We start from the raw sequence: 21,424 nt of genomic DNA, 5'->3' as shown, positions 1-21,424 counted from the left end.
AGCATCGGGAGACACAGCCATTCGAGAGAAAGGGTTTTCTGGTGAGATCTTGCAGGACATTGTCATAAAAAGGGATGAGATCCTACAGAGTGAATATAGGGAGCTAGGAGAGAGGTTAAAAGCGGGAGGTCAAAAGTACCGGCCTCTGGATGACTCCCAGTGCCACGTGCGTGGGGACAGAAATAGAAGGAAAGGCAGATACTGTGTGGATAGGCAGCTGGTGCCGGGGGCACAGATTCAGCTTCTGGGATCATTGGAATCTCTTCTGGGGTGGAGGTGAGCTGTACGCCTGAACTGGAGGGAGACCAGTATCCTGGTGAGGCAGGGGTAGACCTGAGGGTAATGACCAGTCAATGAGAAACTGACTGGACACTTGCTTAGTTAAGATCCGCAGGGGGGTTGGGGCTCTGCACGCAGTGGGCATTCCCTCTGCCTGTGTACGGGGAGGGGGCGGGGTGGGGGATGTGTCTGTGTACAGGGAGGCCGCTCTCCCCGTGTACGCAGGGTGAGTCTTTCCCAGTATACGGGCTGGTTAATTTCCCGCGTCCATTGACATCGAGCCGCAAATCACTGGAACGGAGCTGAACGGAGAATCTAGTCGGTAGCCCCTGGGCAGGTGAGGCAACGTCTGGATGAGTGTGACCGACGTGATTTGTATTTGCATAAGCAACCAGATGTTCCCAGTGTCTGCAGCTGTGTGGGCAGCCTGCAGGAAAATAAGCCTCCTCAGCCAGCTGGTCCTGGGTGGGGATGTTGCCTCCCCGCTCTGCCAGCGGTCCAGCTCAGCTCGTACGTCATCTCTTCCTGCCTGTTGCCAGTTCGACTCTGCTACCACCTGAGTGATCCGAGCAGACCCTCCTCACCCAGCCCCCACCTGCTTCAGGACATAGACTCCCAGAGTCTCTAACTCTAACTGGAATGACCCACCCTTATCCCACTTTTTGTTCCTCCCCCACCCACAGAATCTTAAAATCCGTGAACTTTTCGACGTGGATAATCCCAACTCGAACTTCTACTCCAAGTGCCTGACCGTGGTGTCTGGCCAGGATTTTCACAGCTTGGTGTTTGAAAATTTTGTTGCTTTCAAGGTGAACGTGGTGAAGGTAAGTGGCTGTAGTTTCACTGGGCTGGCGCTGTGCGGGCAGAGTTTGCCCACCGCCTCCTCGACCCTGCACGCTCACTCTACTGGGGAAGGCTGTGGGAGCAAAGGAAGTCCTCCTCCCAAGGTCAGACCAGCGGCCTTTGTTGGGGCCAGAGAGCAATGGAGGGGGCGAGGGGTATTGGAGGTGAGAGTATGGTGATGCAGAGGCTGGGGTTCATAGGGTTGGACAGGAAGGCGTGTGGGTGTTGGTGGGTGGAGTTGTGACCGTGTGGCTGGGGGTGAGGGAGGGCTTGACTGAGAGATGGATGGATGAGGGGTGATGGAGACAGGTGAGGGGGAGTGACTGAGGGTGACAGAGGAGGTAGGTTGATAAGGGTTTGACTATGAGTGGGGTGGAGTTCTGGTGGTGGGGCTAGGGGTGACAGTGGAGTAGTACGAGTGAGGGGGTGGGGATGATGGTGGTGGGTGAAGAGTGATGGAGGCAGGGTGAGGGGTGAGGCTGCAAGTGACTGAGAGGGGTGGGGGCTGTGAATGAAGGGATGTGCTGATGGAGTTGAATTGGTGAGCTGCCATTTCAATTCCCACTGCCCAAGGGGAGGGTATTTTGATAAACTGCGCCTGCGACTGGGAAGCAAACACGATAGCTACTTGACATCTCCTGGCTTGTGTCTGGTCATGGACGACCGGGCTTGGTGTGTAGAGGGTTGCAGCACTGGCTACCAGCTCTCCAGAACTCCACCTGATCTCTCTTGTCCTGTTTAGGACTGGGCAGCGGAAATCCTGAAAATCGCCACCCATCCTTTGACCCACAATGCCTCGAGATTATCCACAATCAACAAAATGTGAGTGTGACTCCAGAGCTGCGTTTCTTCTGCAGGAGCAGCTAGTCAGTACGGGGTGGCACGTGGAGGGGAACCTGTGGGTAGTGGCAGTGCCCTGCCTTCTTGGAGGTGGTGGTCAGAGGTTCGGGAGGTTCTGTCGGCGTAGCTGGTGCTCGCTGCAGACATTGTGCACCGGTGGCGGACGGGTGCCAGTCGAGCGCCTGCTTTGTGTTGAATGGTTGAGCATTAGTTGTATATCAATCTTTGTCTGCTTATGTATATTTTTGTGAAATTCTGTTGTCTTTCTTTCCTGTAAATGCCTACAAGAAGATGAATCTCAAAGTTGTATTTAAAACCATAAGACCATGAGACACAGGAGCAGAATTAGGCCATTCAGCCCATCGAGTCTGCTCCACCATTTCATCATGGCTGATTTATTTTCTCAGTCCCATTCTCCTCCCACAAGCTTTGACACCCTTACCTATCAACCTCCACTTTAAATATGCCCAATGATTTAACCTCCACAGCTGTACGTGGCAATGAATTTCACAGATTCACCACCACCTGGCTAAAGGAATTCCTCTGTTCTAAAGGGACATCGATCGTCCCACCCGAGAATAGAAACTCCTACTACTGGAAGCATCCTCCGCACACCTACTTTGTCCAGCCCTTTCAATATTCGGTACATTTCAATGAGATCTCTCTTCATTCTTCTAACCTCCGGCAAGTACTGGCCCAGATCCATCAAATGCTTCTCGTATGTTAACCCTTTTATTTCCAGAATCATTCTCATAAACTTACTTTGGAGCCTCTCCAATGTTAGCACATCCTTTCTTAGATAGGGGACCCAAAATTGCTCACAATGTGGTCTGACCAATGTCTTACAAAGCCTCATCATTACATTCTTGCTTTTATATTCTAGTCCTTTGAAAATAGATGCTAAAATTGCAAGTGCCTCTCTTACTACTGTCTCAATGGGCAAGTTAACCTTTAGGGAATCCTGCAGTTGGACTCCCAAGACCCTTTGCAACTCTGACAGCTGAATTTTCTTCCCGTTTAGAAAACAATTTGCTACTTTATTCCTTCAGCCAAAGTGCATGACAAAACACTTCCCTACACTACATTCCATCTGTGCCCATTCTTCAAAACTCTCCAAGTGCTTCTGCAGACTCCCTGCTTCCTCAGCACTTCCTGCCCCTCCACCTCTGCATTATCTGCAAACTTGGCCACAAAGTCAACAATTTTCATTCAATGTGAAAAGTACTGGAGCAGAGACTGACCACTGTGGAACACCGCTTGTCACTGGCAGCCAACGGGAGAATGTGGTTATATATACAATATGTACTTTGGTGATCAATTTCATTTTAACTGTTAAACTTTGAAATGGAGAGTGTTCAGCCACACTCCTAACTTGTGCCTTGTGGATGGAAGAGTGTTGGAATGTCAGGAGCTGATAAACTCACTGCAGGACAGCCAGCCTCTGATGCCCTCTCACAGCCCCCCCAGTACCTGTGTGGCAGGTCCGCTCAGCTTCAGGTTAGTGGCAACCCAGAATGATAAGCGTTTGTGAGGTTCAGTGACTGTAACTACTGCACCCTCTGAACTCTCAGTCAACATTTGTGGCCAGCGGGCACAACTACCCAGGCTCAACCCTGCCTTCTTTGTCCAGTCAATAACTTCCAGTCGATTTCCTTGGCCCACCAGGGAGAGGGTGTAGTCGCATTACAATCAGGGTGGGCTTTACTCAGTAGAGCCAATCACACCTACTTGGGTGCACCCCAGTTCCTAACTCTTGAAACCAGTTTTTCAAAACCTTTCACCAATGCTTTTGTAGGAAATGAATTGCAGTTTGTGACTTTCATAAAGGGAGTGAAATGCAAATAAAGAGCCTGATGTGATTTGTATGCGATCCAGTCCCAGATAAATGGATGATTTGCTTATATCAATTTACTCTGCAGGTACACAAGGATAAAAATATATGTGAATGAAGAGAGAAGAATCCCAGTCAAAAAGTACGGCTACAAAATAAAAGAAAACTTCATGGGCTGACACAGAGCCTGGCAGTTAGGAGACCAAACAGTGGTGTAGGGCTAGGGGGCAAGACGGAGGTGTAGGGATAGGGGAGGAGATGGAGGTGTAGGGATAGGGGGCAAGACGGAGGTGTAGGGATAGGGGAGGAGACGGAGGTGTAGGGATAGGGGAGGAGACAGAGGTGTAGGGCTAGGGGGCAAGACGGAGGTGTAGGGATAGGGGAGGAGATGGAGGTGTAGGGATAGGGGGCAAGACGGAGGTGTAGGGATAGGGGAGGAGACGGAGGTGTAGGGATAGGGGAGGAGACAGAGGTGTAGGGCTAGGGGGCAAGACGGAGGTGTAGGGATAGGGGAGGAGACGGAGGTGTAGGGATAGGGGGCAAGACGGAGGTGTAGGGATAGGGGAGGAGACGGAGGTGTAGGGATAGGGGAGGAGACAGAGGTGTAGGGCTAGGGGGCAAGACGGAGGTGTAGGGATAGGGGAGGAGACGGAGGTGTAGGGATAGGGGGCAAGACGGAGGTGTAGGGATAGGGGAGGAGACGGAGGTGTAGGGATAGGGGAGGAGACAGAGGTGTAGGGCTAGGGGGCAAGACGGAGGTGTAGGGATAGGGGAGGAGACGGAGGTGTAGGGATAGGGGGCAAGACGGAGGTGTAGGGATAGGGGAGGAGACGGAGGTGTAGGGATAGGGGAGGAGACAGAGGTGTAGGGCTAGGGGGCAAGACGGAGGTGTAGGGATAGGGGAGGAGACGGAGGTGTAGGGATAGGGGGCAAGACGGAGGTGTAGGGATAGGGGAGGAGACGGAGGTGTAGGGATAGGGGAGGAGACAGAGGTGAAGGGCTAGGGGGCAAGACGGAGGTGTAGGGATAGGGGAGGAGACGGAGGTGTAGGGATAGGGGGCAAGACGGAGGTGTAGGGATAGGGGAGGAGACGGAGGTGTAGGGATAGGGGGCAAGACGGAGGTGTAGGGATAGGGGAGGAGACGGAGGTGTAGGGATAGGGGAGGAGACAGAGGTGTAGGGCTAGGGGGCAAGACGGAGGTGTAGGGATAGGGGAGGAGACGGAGGTGTAGGGATAGGGGAGGAGACAGAGGTGTAGGGCTAGGGGGCAAGACGGAGGTGTAGGGATAGGGGAGGAGACGGAGGTGTAGGGATAGGGGGCAAGACGGAGGTGTAGGGATAGGGGAGGAGACGGAGGTGTAGGGATAGGGGAGGAGACAGAGGTGTAGGGCTAGGGGGCAAGACGGAGGTGTAGGGATAGGGGAGGAGACGGAGGTGTAGGGATAGGGGAGGAGACGGAGGTGTAGGGATAGGGGGCAAGACGGAGGTGTAGGGTTAGGGGAGGAGACGGAGGTGTAGGGATAGGGAAGGAGACGGAGGTGTGGGGTTAAGGCAGGAGACGGAAGTGTAGGGTTGGGGAGGAGACGGAGGTGTAGGGTTAGGGGATCACACAGTGGTGTAGGGTTAGGGGAGGAGACGGAGGTGTAGGGTTGGGACAGGAGACGGAGGTGTGGGGTTAGGGGAGGAGACAGAGGTGTAGGGTTAGGGAAGGAGACGGAGGTGTGGGGTTAGGAGAGGAGATGGAGGTGTAGGGTTAGGGGAGGAGACAGAGGTGTAGGGTTAGGGAAGGAGACGGAGGTGTGGGGTTAGGGGAGGAGAAGTAGGTGTAGGGATAGGGGAGGAGACAGAGGTGTAGGGTTAGGGAAGGAGACGGAGGTGTGGGGTTAGGGGAGGAGACGGAGGTGTAGGGTTAGGGGAGGAGACAGAGGTGTAGGGTTAGGGAAGGAGACGGAGGTGTGGGGTTAGGGAAGGAGACGGAGGTGTGGGGTTAAGGCAGGAGACGGAAGTGTAGGGTTGGGGAGGAGACAGAGGTGTAGGGTTAGGGGATCACACAGTGGTGTAGGGTTAGGGGAGGAGACGGAGGTGTGGGGTTAGGGAAGGAGACGGAGGTGTGGGGTTAAGGCAGGAGACGGAATTGTAGGGTTGGGGAGGAGACAGAGGTGTAGGGTTAGGGGATCACACAGTGGTGTAGGGTTAGGGGAGGAGACGGAGGTGTAGGGTTAGGGAAGGAGACGGAGGTGTGGGGTTAAGGCAGGAGACGGAAGTGTAGGGTTGGGGAGGAGACGGAGGTGTAGGGTTAGGGGATCACACAGTGGTGTAGGGTTAGGGGAGGAGACGGAGGTGTAGGATTAGGGGATCACACAGTGGTGTAGGGTTAAGGGTTCACACTGTGGTGTAGGGTTAGGGGAGGAGACGGAGGTGTAGGGCTAGGGGATGAGTCGGAGGTGTAGGGTTAGGGGAGGAGACGGAGGTGTAGGGTTAGGGGAGGAGACGGAGGTGTAGGGATAGGGGGCAAGACGGAGGTGTAGGGATAGGGGAGGAGACGGAGGTGTAGGGATAGGGGAGGAGACAGAGGTGTAGGGCTAGGGGGCAAGACGGAGGTGTAGGGATAGGGGAGGAGACGGAGGTGTAGGGATAGGGGAGGAGACAGAGGTGTAGGGCTAGGGGGCAAGACGGAGGTGTAGGGATAGGGGAGGAGACGGAGGTGTAGGGATAGGGGGCAAGACGGAGGTGTAGGGATAGGGGAGGAGACAGAGGTGTAGGGCTAGGGGGCAAGACGGAGGTGTAGGGATAGGGGAGGAGACGGAGGTGTAGGGATAGGGGAGGAGACGGAGGTGTAGGGATAGGGGGCAAGATGGAGGTGTAGGGTTAGGGGAGGAGACGGAGGTGTAGGGATAGGGAAGGAGACGGAGGTGTGGGGTTAAGGCAGGAGACGGAAGTGTAGGGTTGGGGAGGAGACGGAGGTGTAGGGTTAGGGGATCACACAGTGGTGTAGGGTTAGGGGAGGAGACGGAGGTGTAGGGTTGGGACAGGAGACGGAGGTGTGGGGTTAGGGGAGGAGACAGAGGTGTAGGGTTAGGGAAGGAGACGGAGGTGTGGGGTTAGGGGAGGAGACGGAGGTGTACGGTTAGGGGAGGAGACAGAGGTGTAGGGTTAGGGAAGGAGACGGAGGTGTGGGGTTAGGGGAGGAGAAGTAGGTGTAGGGATAGGGGAGGAGACAGAGGTGTAGGGTTAGGGAAGGAGACGGAGGTGTGGGGTTAGGGGAGGAGACGGAGGTGTAGGGTTAGGGGAGGAGACAGAGGTGTAGGGTTAGGGAAGGAGACGGAGGTGTGGGGTTAGGGAAGGAGACGGAGGTGTGGGGTTAGGGAAGGAGACGGAGGTGTGGGGTTAAGGCAGGAGACGGAAGTGTAGGGTTGGGGAGGAGACAGAGGTGTAGGGTTAGGGGATCACACAGTGGTGTAGGGTTAGGGGAGGAGACGGAGGTGTAGGGTTAGGGAAGGAGACGGAGGTGTGGGGTTAAGGCAGGAGACGGAAGTGTAGGGTTAGGGAAGGAGACGGAGGTGTGGGGTTAAGGCAGGAGACGGAAGTGTAGGGTTGGGGAGGAGACAGAGGTGTAGGGTTAGGGGATCACACAGTGGTGTAGGGTTAGGGGAGGAGACGGAGGTGTAGGGTTAGGGAAGGAGACGGAGGTGTGGGGTTAAGGCAGGAGACGGAAGTGTAGGGTTGGGGAGGAGACAGAGGTGTAGGGTTAGGGGATCACACAGTGGTGTAGGGTTAGGGGAGGAGACGGAGGTGTGGGGTTAGGGAAGGAGACGGAGGTGTGGGGTTAAGGCAGGAGACTGAATTGTAGGGTTGGGGAGGAGACAGAGGTGTAGGGTTAGGGGATCACACAGTGGTGTAGGGTTAGGGGAGGAGACGGAGGTGTAGGGTTAGGGAAGGAGACGGAGGTGTGGGGTTAAGGCAGGAGACGGAAGTGTAGGGTTGGGGAGGAGACGGAGGTGTAGGGTTAGGGGATCACACAGTGGTGTAGGGTTAGGGGAGGAGACGGAGGTGTAGGGTTAGGGGATCACACAGTGGTGTAGGGTTAGGGAAGGAGACGGAGGTGTAGGGTTAAGGCAGGAGACGGAAGTGTAGGGTTGGGGAGGAGACGGAGGTGTAGGGTTAGGGGATCACACAGTGGTGTAGGGTTAGGGAAGGAGACGGAGGTGTGGGGTTAAGGCAGGAGACGGAAGTGTAGGGTTGGGGAGGAGACAGAGGTGTAGGGTTAGGGGTTCACACAGTGGTGTAGGGTTAGGGAAGGAGACGGAGGTGTAGGGTTAAGGCAGGAGACGGAAGTGTAGGGTTGGGGAGGAGACGGAGGTGTAGGGTTAGGGGATCACACAGTGGTGTAGGGTTAGGGGAGGAGACGGAGGTGTAGGGTTAGGGGATCACACAGTGGTGTAGGGTTAAGGGTTCACACTGTGGTGTAGGGTTAGGGGAGGAGACGGAGGTGTAGGGCTAGGGGATGAGTCGGAGGTGTAGGGTTAGGGGAGGAGACGGAGGTGTAGGGTTAGGGGAGGAGACGGAGTTGTAGGGATAGGGGAGGAGACGGAGGTGTAGGGTTAGGGAAGGAGACGGAGGTGTGGGGTTAAGGGAGGAGACGGAAGTGTAGGGTTGGGGAGGAGACGGAGGTGTATGGTTAGGGGAGGAGACGGAGGAGTAGGGATAGGGGAGGAGACGGAGGTGTAGGGTTAGGGGAGGAGACGGAGGTGTAGGGATAGGGGAGGAGACGGAGGTGTAGGGTTAGGGGAGGAGACGGAGGTGTAGGGTTAGGGGAGGAGACGGAGGTGTAGGGATAGGGGAGGAGACGGAGGTGTAGGGTTAGGGGAGGAGACGGAGGTGTAGGGATAGGGGAGGAGACGGAGGTGTAGGGTTAGGGGAGGAGACGGAGGTGTAGGGATAGGGGAGGAGACGGAGGTGTAGGGTTAGGGAAGGAGACGGAGGTGTGGGGTTAAGGCAGGAGACGGAAGTGTAGGGTTGGGGAGGAGACGGAGGTGTAGGGTTAGGGGATCACACAGTGGTGTAGGGTTAGGGGAGGAGACGGAGGTGTAGGGTTAGGGGATCACACAGTGGTGTAGGGTTAGGGAAGGAGACGGAGGTGTAGGGTTAAGGCAGGAGACGGAAGTGTAGGGTTGGGGAGGAGACGGAGGTGTAGGGTTAGGGGATCACACAGTGGTGTAGTGTTAGGGAAGGAGACGGAGGTGTAGGGTTAAGGCAGGAGACGGAAGTGTAGGGTTGGGGAGGAGACGGAGGTGTAGGGTTAGGGGATCACACAGTGGTGTAGGGTTAGGGAAGGAGACGGAGGTGTGGGGTTAAGGCAGGAGACGGAAGTGTAGGGTTGGGGAGGAGACAGAGGTGTAGGGTTAGGGGTTCACACAGTGGTGTAGGGTTAGGGGAGGAGACGGAGGTGTAGGGTTAGGGAAGGAGACGGAGGTGTAGGGTTAAGGCAGGAGACGGAAGTGTAGGGTTGGGGAGGAGACGGAGGTGTAGGGTTAGGGGATCACACAGTGGTGTAGGGTTAGGGGAGGAGACGGAGGTGTAGGGTTAGGGGATCACACAGTGGTGTAGGGTTAAGGGTTCACACTGTGGTGTAGGGTTAGGGGAGGAGACGGAGGTGTAGGGCTAGGGGATGAGTCGGAGGTGTAGGGTTAGGGGAGGAGACGGAGGTGTAGGGTTAGGGGAGGAGACGGAGGTGTAGGGATAGGGGAGGAGACGGAGGTGTAGGGTTAGGGAAGGAGACGGAGGTGTGGGGTTAAGGGAGGAGACGGAAGTGTAGGGTTGGGGAGGAGACGGAGGTGTATGGTTAGGGGAGGAGACGGAGGAGTAGGGATAGGGGAGGAGACGGAGGTGTAGGGTTAGGGGAGGAGACGGAGGTGTAGGGATAGGGGAGGAGACGGAGGTGTAGGGTTAGGGGAGGAGACGGAGGTGTAGGGTTAGGGGAGGAGACGGAGGTGTAGGGATAGGGGAGGAGACGGAGGTGTAGGGTTAGGGGAGGAGACGGAGGTGTAGGGATAGGGGAGGAGACGGAGGTGTAGGGTTAGGGGAGGAGACGGAGGTGTAGGGATAGGGGAGGAGACGGAGGTGTAGGGTTAGGGAAGGAGACGGAGGTGTGGGGTTAAGGGAGGAGACGGAAGTGTAGGGTTGGGGAGGAGACGGAGGTGTAGGGTTAGGGGAGGAGATGGAGGTGTAGGGTTGGGGAAGGAGACGGAGGTGTGGGGATAGGGGAGGAGATAGAGGTGTAGGGTTAGGGAAGGAGACGGAGGTGTGGGGTTAAGGGAGGAGACGGAAGTGTAGGGTTGGGGAGGGGACGGAGGTGTAGGGTTAGGGGAGGAGACGGAGGTGTAGGGTTGGGGAAGGAGACGGAGGTGTAGGGATAGGGGAGGAGACAGAGGTGTAGGGTTAGGGAAGGAGACGGAGGTGTGGGGTTAAGGGAGGAGACGGAAGTGTAGGGTTGGGGAGGAGACTGAGGTGTAGGGTTGGGGAAGGAGACGGAGGTGTGGGGTTAAGGGAGGAGATGTAGGTGTGGGGTTAGGGAAGGAGACAGATGTGTGGGGTTAAGGGAGGAGACAGAGGTGTAGGGTTAGGGGAGGAGGGAAGTGTAGGGTTAGGGGAGGAGACGGAGTTGTGGGGTTGGGGAGGAGACGGAGTTGTGGGGTTAGGGGAGGAGACGGAGGTGTGGGGTTAAGGCAGGAGACGGAAGTGTAGGGTTGGGGAGGAGACAGAGGTGTAGGGTTAGGGGATCACACAGTGGTGTAGGGTTAGGGGAGGAGACGGAGGTGTAGGGTTAGGGAAGGAGACGGAGGTGTTGGGTTAAGGCAGGAGACGGAAGTGTAGGGTTAGGGAAGGAGACGGAGGTGTGGGGTTAGGGAAGGAGACGGAGGTGTGGGGTTAAGGCAGGAGACAGAAGTGTAGGGTTGGGGAGGAGACGGAGGTGTAGGGTTAGGGGATCACACAGTGGTGTAGGGTTAGGGGAGGAGACGGAGGTGTAGGGTTAGGGGATCACACAGTGGTGTAGGGTTAGGGAAGGAGACGGAGGTGTAGGGATAGGGGAGGAGACAGAGGTGTAGGGTTAGGGGTTCACACAGTGGTGTAGGGTTAGGGGAGGAGACGGAGGTGTAGGGTTAGGGAAGGAGACGGAGGTGTAGGGTTAAGGCAGGAGACGGAAGTGTAGGGTTGGGGAGGAGACGGAGGTGTAGGGTTAGGGGATCACACAGTGGTGTAGGGTTAGGGGAGGAGACGGAGGTGTAGGGTTAGGGGATCACACAGTGGTGTAGGGTTAAGGGTTCACACTGTGGTGTAGGGTTAGGGGAGGAGACGGAGGTGTAGGGCTAGGGGATGAGTCGGAGGTGTAGGGTTAGGGGAGGAGACGGAGGTGTAGGGTTAGGGGAGGAGACGGAGGTGTAGGGATAGGGGAGGAGACGGAGGTGTAGGGTTAGGGAAGGAGACGGAGGTGTGGGGTTAAGGGAGGAGACGGAAGTGTAGGGTTGGGGAGGAGACGGAGGTGTATGGTTAGGGGAGGAGACGGAGGAGTAGGGATAGGGGAGGAGACGGAGGTGTAGGGTTAGGGGAGGAGACGGAGGTGTAGGGATAGGGGAGGAGACGGAGGTGTAGGGTTAGGGGAGGAGACGGAGGTGTAGGGTTAGGGGAGGAGACGGAGGTGTAGGGATAGGGGAGGAGACGGAGGTGTAGGGTTAGGGGAGGAGACGGAGGTGTAGGGATAGGGGAGGAGACGGAGGTGTAGGGTTAGGGGAGGAGACGGAGGTGTAGGGATAGGGGAGGAGACGGAGGTGTAGGGTTAGGGAAGGAGACGGAGGTGTGGGGTTAAGGCAGGAGACGGAAGTGTAGGGTTGGGGAGGAGACGGAGGTGTAGGGTTAGGGGATCACACAGTGGTGTAGGGTTAGGGGAGGAGACGGAGGTGTAGGGTTAGGGGATCACACAGTGGTGTAGGGTTAGGGAAGGAGACGGAGGTGTAGGGTTAAGGCAGGAGACGGAAGTGTAGGGTTGGGGAGGAGACGGAGGTGTAGGGTTAGGGGATCACACAGTGGTGTAGGGTTAGGGAAGGAGACGGAGGTGTAGGGTTAAGGCAGGAGACGGAAGTGTAGGGTTGGGGAGGAGACGGAGGTGTAGGGTTAGGGGATCACACAGTGGTGTAGGGTTAGGGAAGGAGACGGAGGTGTGGGGTTAAGGCAGGAGACGGAAGTGTAGGGTTGGGGAGGAGACAGAGGTGTAGGGTTAGGGGTTCACACAGTGGTGTAGGGTTAGGGGAGGAGACGGAGGTGTAGGGTTAGGGAAGGAGACGGAGGTGTAGGGTTAAGGCAGGAGACGGAAGTGTAGGGTTGGGGAGGAGACGGAGGTGTAGGGTTAGGGGATCACACAGTGGTGTAGGGTTAGGGGAGGAGACGGAGGTGTAGGGTTAGGGGATCACACAGTGGTGTAGGGTTAAGGGTTCACACTGTGGTGTAGGGTTAGGGGAGGAGACGGAGGTGTAGGGCTAGGGGATGAGTCGGAGGTGTAGGGTTAGGGGAGGAGACGGAGGTGTAGGGTTAGGGGAGGAGACGGAGGTGTAGGGATAGGGGAGGAGACGGAGGTGTAGGGTTAGGGAAGGAGACGGAGGTGTGGGGTTAAGGGAGGAGACGGAAGTGTAGGGTTGGGGAGGAGACGGAGGTGTATGGTTAGGGGAGGAGACGGAGGAGTAGGGATAGGGGAGGAGACGGAGGTGTAGGGTTAGGGGAGGAGACGGAGGTGTAGGGATAGGGGAGGAGACGGAGGTGTAGGGTTAGGGGAGGAGACGGAGGTGTAGGGTTAGGGGAGGAGACGGAGGTGTAGGGATAGGGGAGGAGACGGAGGTGTAGGGTTAGGGGAGGAGACGGAGGTGTAGGGATAGGGGAGGAGACGGAGGTGTAGGGTTAGGGGAGGAGACGGAGGTGTAGGGATAGGGGAGGAGACGGAGGTGTAGGGTTAGGGAAGGAGACGGAGGTGTGGGGTTAAGGGAGGAGACGGAAGTGTAGGGTTGGGGAGGAGACGGAGGTGTAGGGTTAGGGGAGGAGATGGAGGTGTAGGGTTGGGGAAGGAGACGGAGGTGTGGGGATAGGGGAGGAGATAGAGGTGTAGGGTTAGGGAAGGAGACGGAGGTGTGGGGTTAAGGGAGGAGACGGAAGTGTAGGGTTGGGGAGGGGACGGAGGTGTAGGGTTAGGGGAGGAGACGGAGGTGTAGGGTTGGGGAAGGAGACGGAGGTGTAGGGATAGGGGAGGAGACAGAGGTGTAGGGTTAGGGAAGGAGACGGAGGTGTGGGGTTAAGGGAGGAGACGGAAGTGTAGGGTTGGGGAGGAGACTGAGGTGTAGGGTTGGGGAAGGAGACGGAGGTGTGGGGTTAAGGGAGGAGATGGAGGTGTGGGGTTAGGGAAGGAGACAGATGTGTGGGGTTAAGGGAGGAGACAGAGGTGTAGGGTTAGGGGAGGAGGGAAGTGTAGGGTTAGGGGAGGAGACGGAGTTGTGGGGTTGGGGAGGAGACGGAGTTGTGGGGTTAGGGGAGGAGACGTAAGTGTAGGGTTAGGGGATGAGAGGGAGATGTAGGGTTAGGGGATCACACAGTGGTGTAGGGTTAGGGGAGGAGACGGAGGTGTAGCGTTGGGGAAGGAGACGGAGGTGTGGGGTTAAGGGAGGAGATGGAGGTGTGGGGTTAGGGAAGGAGACAGAGGTGTGGGGTTAAGGGAGGAGACAGAGGTGTAGGGTTAGGGGAGGAGGGAGGTGTAGGGTTAGGGGAGGAGACGGAGGTGTGGGGTTGGGGAGGAGATGGAGGTGTAGGGTTAGGAGAGGAGACGGAGGTGTGGGGTTAGGGGATCACACAGTGGTGTAGGGTTAGGGGAGGAGACGGAGGTGTAGGGTTGGGGAAGGAGACGGAGGTGTGGGGTTAAGGGAGGAGATGGAGGTCTGGGGTTAGGGAAGGAGACGGAGGTGTGGGGTTAGGGGAGGAGACGTAGGTGTAGGGTTAGGGGACGAGAGGGAGATGTAGGGTTAGGGGATCACACAGTGGTGTAGGGTTAGGGGAGGAGACGGAGATGTAGGGTTAGGGGATGGGACGGAGGTGTAGGGTTAGGGGATCACACAGTGGTTTAGGGTTAGAGGAGGAGACGTAGGTGTAGGGTTAGGGGACGAGAGGGAGATGTAGGGTTAGGGGATCACACAGTGGTGTAGGGTTAGGGGAGGAGACGGAGATGTAGGGTTAGGGGATGGGACGGAGGTGTAGGGTTAAGGGACGAGACAGAGGTGTAGGGTTAGGGGAGGAGACGGAGGTGTAGGGTTAGGGGATCACACAGTGGTTTAGGGTTAGGGGTGGAGACGGAGGTGTACGGTTAGGGGAGGAGATGGAGGTGTACGGTTGGGGAGGAGACGGAGGTGTAGGGTTAGGGGATCACACAGTTGTGTAGGGTTAAGGGTTCACACAGTGGTGTAGGGTTAGGGGAGGAGATGGAGGTGTAGGGTTAAGGCAGGAGACGGAAGTGTAGGGTTGGGGAGGAGACAGAGGTGTAGGGTTAGGGGATCACACAGTGGTTTAGGGTTAGAGGAGGAGACGGAGGTGTGGGGTTAGGGGAGGAGAAGTAGGTGTAGGGATAGGGGAGGAGACAGAGGTGTAGGGTTAGGGAAGGAGACGGAGGTGTGGGGTTAGGGGAGGAGACGGAGGTGTAGGGTTAGGGGAGGAGACAGAGGTGTAGGGTTAGGGAAGGAGACGGAGGTGTGGGGTTAGGGAAGGAGACGGAGGTGTGGGGTTAAGGCAGGAGACGGAAGTGTAGGGTTGGGGAGGAGACAGAGGTGTAGGGTTAGGGGATCACACAGTGGTGTAGGGTTAGGGGAGGAGACGGAGGTGTAGGGTTAGGGAAGGAGACGGAGGTGTGGGGTTAAGGCAGGAGACGGAAGTGTAGGGTTGGGGAGGAGACGGAGGTGTAGGGTTAGGGGATCACACAGTGGTGTAGGGTTAGGGGAGGAGACGGAGGTGTAGGGTTAGGGGATCACACAGTGGTGTAGGGTTGGGGAGGAGACGGAGGTGTAGGGTTAGGGGATCACACAGTGGTGTAGGGTTGGGGAGGAGACGGAGGTGTAGGGTTAGGGGATCACACAGTGGTGTAGGGTAAAGGGTTCACACTGTGGTGTAGGGTTAGGGGAGGAGACGGAGGTGTAGGGCTAGGGGATGAGTCGGAGGTGTAGGGTTAGGGGAGGAGACGGAGGTGTAGGGTTAGGGGAGGAGACGGAGGTGTAGGGATAGGGGAGGAGACGGAGGTGTAGGGTTAGGGAAGGAGACGGAGGTGTGGGGTTAAGGGAGGAGACGGAAGTGTAGGGTTGGGGAGGAGACGGAGGTGTATGGTTAGGGGAGGAGACGGAGGTGTAGGGATAGGGGAGGAGACGGAGGTGTAGGGTTAGGGGAGGAGACGGAGGTGTAGGGATAGGGGAGGAGACGGAGGTGTAGGGTTAGGGAAGGAGACGGAGGTGTAGGGTTAGGGGAGGAGACGGAGGTGTAGGGTTAGGGGAGGAGACGGAGGTGTAGGGTTAGGGGAGGAGACGGAGGTGTAGGGATAGGGGAGGAGACGGAGGTGTAGGGTTAGGGGAGGAGACGGAGGTGTAGGGATAGGGGAGGAGACGGAGGTGTAGGGTTAGGGAAGGAGACGGAGGTGTGGGGTTAAGGGAGGAGACGGAAGTGTAGGGTTGGGGAGGAGACGGAGGTGTAGGGTTGGGGAAGGAGACGGAGGTGTAGGGTTGGGGAGGGGACGGAGGTGTAGGGTTAGGGGAGGAGACGGAGGTGTAGGGTTGGGGAAGGAGACGGAGGTGTAGGGATAGGGGAGGAGACAGAGGTGTAGGGTTAGGGAAGGAGACGGAGGTGTGGGGTTAAGGGAGGAGACGGAAGTGTAGGGTTGGGGAGGAGACTGAGGTGTAGGGTTGGGGAAGGAGACGGAGGTGTGGGGTTAAGGGAGGAGATGGAGGTGTGGGGTTAGGGAAGGAGACAGATGTGTGGGGTTAAGGGAGGAGACAGAGGTGTAGGGTTAGGGGAGGAGGGAAGTGTAGGGTTAGGGGAGGAGACGGAGTTGTGGGGTTGGGGAGGAGACGGAGTTGTGGGGTTAGGGGAGGAGACGTAAGTGTAGGGTTAGGGGATGAGAGGGAGATGTAGGGTTAGGGGATCACACAGTGGTGTAGGGTTAGGGGAGGAGACGGAGGTGTAGCGTTGGGGAAGGAGACGGAGGTGTGGGGTTAAGGGAGGAGATGGAGGTGTGGGGTTAGGGAAGGAGACAGAGGTGTGGGGTTAAGGGAGGAGACAGAGGTGTAGGGTTAGGGGAGGAGGGAGGTGTAGGGTTAGGGGAGGAGACGGAGTTGTGGGGTTGGGGAGGAGATGGAGGTGTAGGGTTAGGAGAGGAGACGGAGGTGTGGGGTTAGGGGATCACACAGTGGTGTAGGGTTAGGGGAGGAGACGGAGGTGTAGGGTTGGGGAAGGAGACGGAGGTGTGGGGTTAAGGGAGGAGATGGAGGTCTGGGGTTAGGGAAGGAGACGGAGGTGTGGGGTTGGGGAGGAGATGGTGGTGTAGGGTTAGGAGAGGAGACGGAGGTGTGGGGTTAGGGGAGGAGACGTAGGTGTAGGGTTAGGGGACGAGAGGGAGATGTAGGGTTAGGGGATCACACAGTGGTGTAGGGTTAGGGGAGGAGACGGAGATGTAGGGTTAGGGGATGGGACGGAGGTGTAGGGTTAGGGGATCACACAGTGGTTTAGGGTTAGAGGAGGAGACGTAGGTGTAGGGTTAGGGGACGAGAGGGAGATGTAGGGTTAGGGGATCACACAGTGGTGTAGGGTTAGGGGAGGAGACGGAGATGTAGGTTTAGGGGATGGGACGGAGGTGTAGGGTTAAGGGACGAGACAGAGGTGTAGGGTTAGGGGAGGAGACGGAGGTGTAGGGTTAGGGGATCACACAGTGGTTTAGGGTTAGGGGTGGAGACGGAGGTGTACGGTTAGGGGAGGAGATGGAGGTGTACGGTTGGGGAGGAGACGGAGGTGTAGGGTTAGGGGATCACACAGTTGTGTAGGGTTAGGGGAGGAGATGGAGGTGTAGGGTTAGGGGATCACACAGTGGTTTAGGGTTAGGGGTGGAGACGGAGGTGTACGGTTAGGGGAGGAGATGGAGGTGTAGGGTTAGGGGATCACACAGTTGTGTAGGGTTAAGGGTTCACACAGTGGTGTAGGGTTAGGGGAGGAGATGGAGGTGTAGGGTTAAGGCAGGAGACGGAAGTGTAGGGTTGGGGAGGAGACAGAGGTGTAGGGTTAGGGGATCACACAGTGGTTTAGGGTTAGAGGAGGAGACGGAGGTGTACGGTTAGGGGAGGAGACGGAGGTGTAGGGTTAGGGGATCACACAGTGGTGTAGGGTTAGGGGAGGAGATGGAGGTGTAGGGTTAGGGGATCACACAGTGGTGTAGGGTTAGGGGAGGAGACGGAGGTGTAGGGTTAGGGGATGGGAAGGAGGTGTAGGGTTAAGGGATGAGACAGAGGTGTAGGGTTAGGGGATCACACAGTGGTTTAGGGTTAGGGGTTGAGACGGAGGTGTACGGTTAGGGGAGGAGATGAAGGTGTACAGTTAGGGGAGGAGACGGAGGTGTAGGGTTAGGGGATCACACAGTTGTGTACGGTTAAGGGTTCACACAGTGGTGTAGGGTTAGGGGAGGAGATGGAGGTGTAGGGTTAGGGGATGGGACGGAGGTGTAGGGTTAGGGGATGGGACGGAGGTGTAGGGTTAAGGGACGAGACGGAGGTGTACGGTTAGGGGAGGAGATGGAGGTGTAGGGTTAGGGGATCACACAGTGGTGTAGGGTTAAGGGTTCACACAGTGGTGTAGGGTTAGGGGAGGAGATGGAGGTGTCGGGTTAGGGGATCACACAGTGGTGTAGGGTTAGGGGAGGAGATGGAGGTGTAGGGTTAGGGGATCACACAGTGGTGTAGGGTTAGGGGATCACACAGTGGTGTAGGGTTAGGGGAGGAGACGGAGGTGTAGTGTTAGGGGATGAGACGGAGGTATAGGGTTAGGGGACGAGATGGAGGTGTAGGGTTAGGGCTGTTCTGCTATTGTAACTATATGTGCTATGTGCTGTGAGCTGTGTATTGTGTATGGTGTTCTGTGTGCGGTGTACGGTGTGCTGTGTTCTGTGTTCTGTGTACGGTGTTCTGTGTGCAATGTCGGTGTGTGGTGTACGGTGTGCTGTGTTTTGTGTGCGATATCGGTGTGCGGTGTACGGTGTGCATTGTGTGATGTGGAATGTGTGATGTGCTGTGTGCTGTTGGTAATGTGTTTTGCAGCTTGGCCCTGGAGGAATGTTTGGCTTTATTCACAGGTTGGGTTGAATGATAATTAGACTTGAACTTGAACATATCTGTGGGAAGAGGATCAGAGTTAATATTTCAAGTTAAAGCCCTTTCGTTAGGGCCTCCATTTTTCACAAATTCCCTTCTATATCGGCAGTATTTTCCAGTTGTTTGCGGCTGACAGGAAGCGGGTAGAGGCTGCACTGAGTGCCTGTAATCTTCCGACTGAGAAGGTGAGTAATTTGCTCCTGATGTGGGTCTGATGAGGACTGACATCTGAGTGAAAAGTGGTGTGATCAGACTGATAGAAATCTCCCTTGGAGCACGGACTCAGAATGATAGATAGATAGATAAATACTTCATTGATCCCAAAGGAAATTGCAGTCTTACAGCAGCATTACAAGTGCACAGATACAGTACACAAAATGTACAAATATTAGAAGAGTAAAAAGAATTAAAAATAATGGTTGAAAAGAGATAAATATTTAATGAATATACTGTTGGTTGCTGGTAAAAAGACTCTTACTAGGAAATGGTTTATCACAGGAGAGCCCAACTTTAAATACATAGATGGAGATTACAATAGATATTTACAAAATGGAGAAGATAACAGCATCTGTTAACCATAAGCTGGAACAATTTGATTCATACTGGGAAAAATAGTTTAACTACATAATGCCTCATAGGCCTGATTTTATTCTCACAAATCAATGAATCTGTTGTAAAAAAAAAGATCACTCCCTACTTGTACATAGTTCTTTCCTTTTGCTTGTTTTTTCTTTCCACTCTTTTCTATAAGTGTATACCTCAGATAAATACTTTGTGGAGATTTGTGATATATATGTACAATGTCTGAAATACATCTTATGGAAATGTTCGTTTGATGAACTTCAATAAAAAAATAAATTACAAAACAAAGGTAAGTTGCCACAGACAGTCTCACAGGAGGGGTCATCATTTCTCCAGCTATAGGTTGACTCACGATGGTCAAGGGTAAGAATGGCCTCGTCTGGAGCACCGATGTCTCCGTCTGTTACTGAAAGTGTTTTTCTGATCAGCCAAGGTGGCACACAGATGGTGAGAAACATTGTCCGGAATTGCCAGGATTTTCTGTAGGGCCCTTTGTTCTGCCCCAGTCTCCAGAGTATCCAATTTTACTCCTATAACAGAGCCAGCCTTTCTAATCAGTTTATTGAGCCTGTTGGTATCACCCATGTTGATGCCATTGCCTCAGCACACCACCGCATGGAAGATTGTACTGGCGACAAGAGACTGGTAGAACATGTCAGGGAGAGGCCTTCATCCTCCATAGGACCCCTGTCTCCTCAGGAAGTAGAGGTGACTCTAGTCCTTTTTGTATGTAGCCCCTGTGTTGGTGCTCCACTCAAGTCTGTCATCCAGGTACAGGTGTCCCCCCGCTTTACGCCACTTCACTTTCACAAAAATTTTTCCCATACAAGTTAATGGTTCTTCGCTTTACACCATTTCGGCTTAAGAAAGGTTTCATAGAAACACTCTACCTTTGTAAAGGAGGGGGCACCTGTACTTGTAGGTCCTCATGACAATCATGTCTTCACTTTCAATAGTAACAGAGAGCAGTGTAGGCTACATCTTTCTAAAGTCCATCACCATCTTCTTTGTCTGACTGGTATTGAGCTACAGATGATTCAGCTCGCACCATTTGACAAAGTCCTCCACCAGGGTCCTGTATTCATCCTCCCGTCCTCCCTTTATACACCCAACAATTGCTGAGTCGTTTGATAATTTTTGCAGATGACATGGCTTGGTGTTGTATCTAAAGTCCAGCATAATCAGGATAAACAAGAAGGGAGCCAGTACAGTTCCCTGTGGGGCTGCAGTGCTGCTTATAGCCGTGTCTGAAGCTGCACAAACTGTGGTCCACCAGTCAGGTATTCCTTCCAGGGTACAATGGAAGTGTCATCCTCCATTGAACAAAGCTTTTTCCCCAGCAATGAGGGGTGTGTGGTATTGAAGACACTTGAGAAATCAAAAAACATGATCCTCACAGAGCTGCCCTGCCTACCCCAAATGGGAGTAGACTCTGTTCAGCAGGGAGGTGTTCAGTCCTGAGGAGAACAACTCTGATAGTGATAGAAAAAATGTCAGAATGGTGTTTTCCAGTGATCCCAGCACTGTGCTTAATCAAGATCTTCTGTTGTCATCTTACCTGTTGGGAAGGAAGTAGCACGTTCATTAACAAAGACAGAAAATTCGTCAAGTCACTCCACATGTGTGGGAACTGGTTGGGATGCTGTTTGACAGGAACATCCATGATGTGTAACTGGGCCAAAGGCCTGACACGTGGCTGGGCGGTGCATGTGAATGGCTTCCGGTCAGTTCCTAGGCAGACTTGGAAGAGGGAATTATTGAGATGGTGTTGATATCAGACGGTTTAAGTACTCAAAATTATCAATAAACCCTCTTGATGTGGTTTGGAAGGGCACCTGATTGGAGGAAGGAGAAGAGGATAGATACAGCAATATTCACTGTGGCAACCTATGTGAGAATGAGCAAGATAATATCACAATATCACCGTGTCTGAGGGTAGGTGTACTCGCTCTGTCCTCTGACTCCAGTCAGCATAGGGGGAGACACAGACATGGGACTGAGATGAGAGGGGTGATGTGTACAGACATACAGGACTGAGATGAGGTATAGAACTGCCGATGTTGGGAGGACATACTGGACTTGAATGGGCTGTGATGAGGATGAGGAATGGGTGTGGTTTTGTTCCTGTTGCTGATTAAAAGTTACAGGAACAGACGGCTTACATTTTCCAAGTAATGCTATTACAGGTCAGGGCGAGTGGCTAGTGAGATGCTATTACAGGTCAGGGCGAGCGGCTAGTGAGATGCTATTACAGGTCAGGGCGAGCGGCTAGTGAGATGCTATTACAGGTCAGGGCGAGCGGCTAGTGAGATGCTATTACAGGTCAGGGTGAGCGGCTAGTGAGATGCTATTACAGGTCAGGGCGAGCGGCTAGTGAGATGCTATTACAGGTCAGGGCAAGCGGCTAGTGAGATGCTATTACAGGTCAGGGTGAGCGGCTAGTGAGATGCTATTACAGGTCAGGGTGAGGGACTAGTGAGATGCTATTACAGGTCAGGGTGAGCGGCTAGTGAGATGCTATTACAGGTCAGGGTGAGGGACTAGTGAGATGCTATTACGGGTCAGGGTGAGGGGCTAGTGAGATGCTATTACAGGTCAGGGTGAGCGGCTAGTGAGATGCTATTACAGG

The 21,424-nt window shown here is 54.9% G+C and overlaps 1 protein-coding gene across 1 annotated transcript in view; it reads left to right on the top strand.

Moving 5' to 3' along the window:
- Positions 1-21,424, top strand: part of LOC140725227 (1-phosphatidylinositol 4,5-bisphosphate phosphodiesterase beta-2-like) — a 158,431-nt gene that overhangs the window by 20,710 nt on the left and 116,297 nt on the right. Inside the window, exons 4-7 of the mRNA XM_073040394.1 lie at positions 963-1,103; positions 1,865-1,944; positions 3,882-3,935; positions 18,323-18,398. Coding sequence (XP_072896495.1) covers positions 963-1,103; positions 1,865-1,944; positions 3,882-3,935; positions 18,323-18,398 — 351 coding nt within the window. The remainder of the gene's footprint in view (positions 1-962; positions 1,104-1,864; positions 1,945-3,881; positions 3,936-18,322; positions 18,399-21,424) is intronic.

This window comes from Hemitrygon akajei, chromosome 3 (genome assembly GCF_048418815.1).
Source record: "Hemitrygon akajei chromosome 3, sHemAka1.3, whole genome shotgun sequence".
Classification (NCBI taxonomy): domain Eukaryota; kingdom Metazoa; phylum Chordata; class Chondrichthyes; order Myliobatiformes; family Dasyatidae; genus Hemitrygon; species Hemitrygon akajei.
The sequence above is the reverse complement of the archived record's forward strand: the minus strand, read 5'-3'. Positions and strand labels throughout refer to the sequence as shown.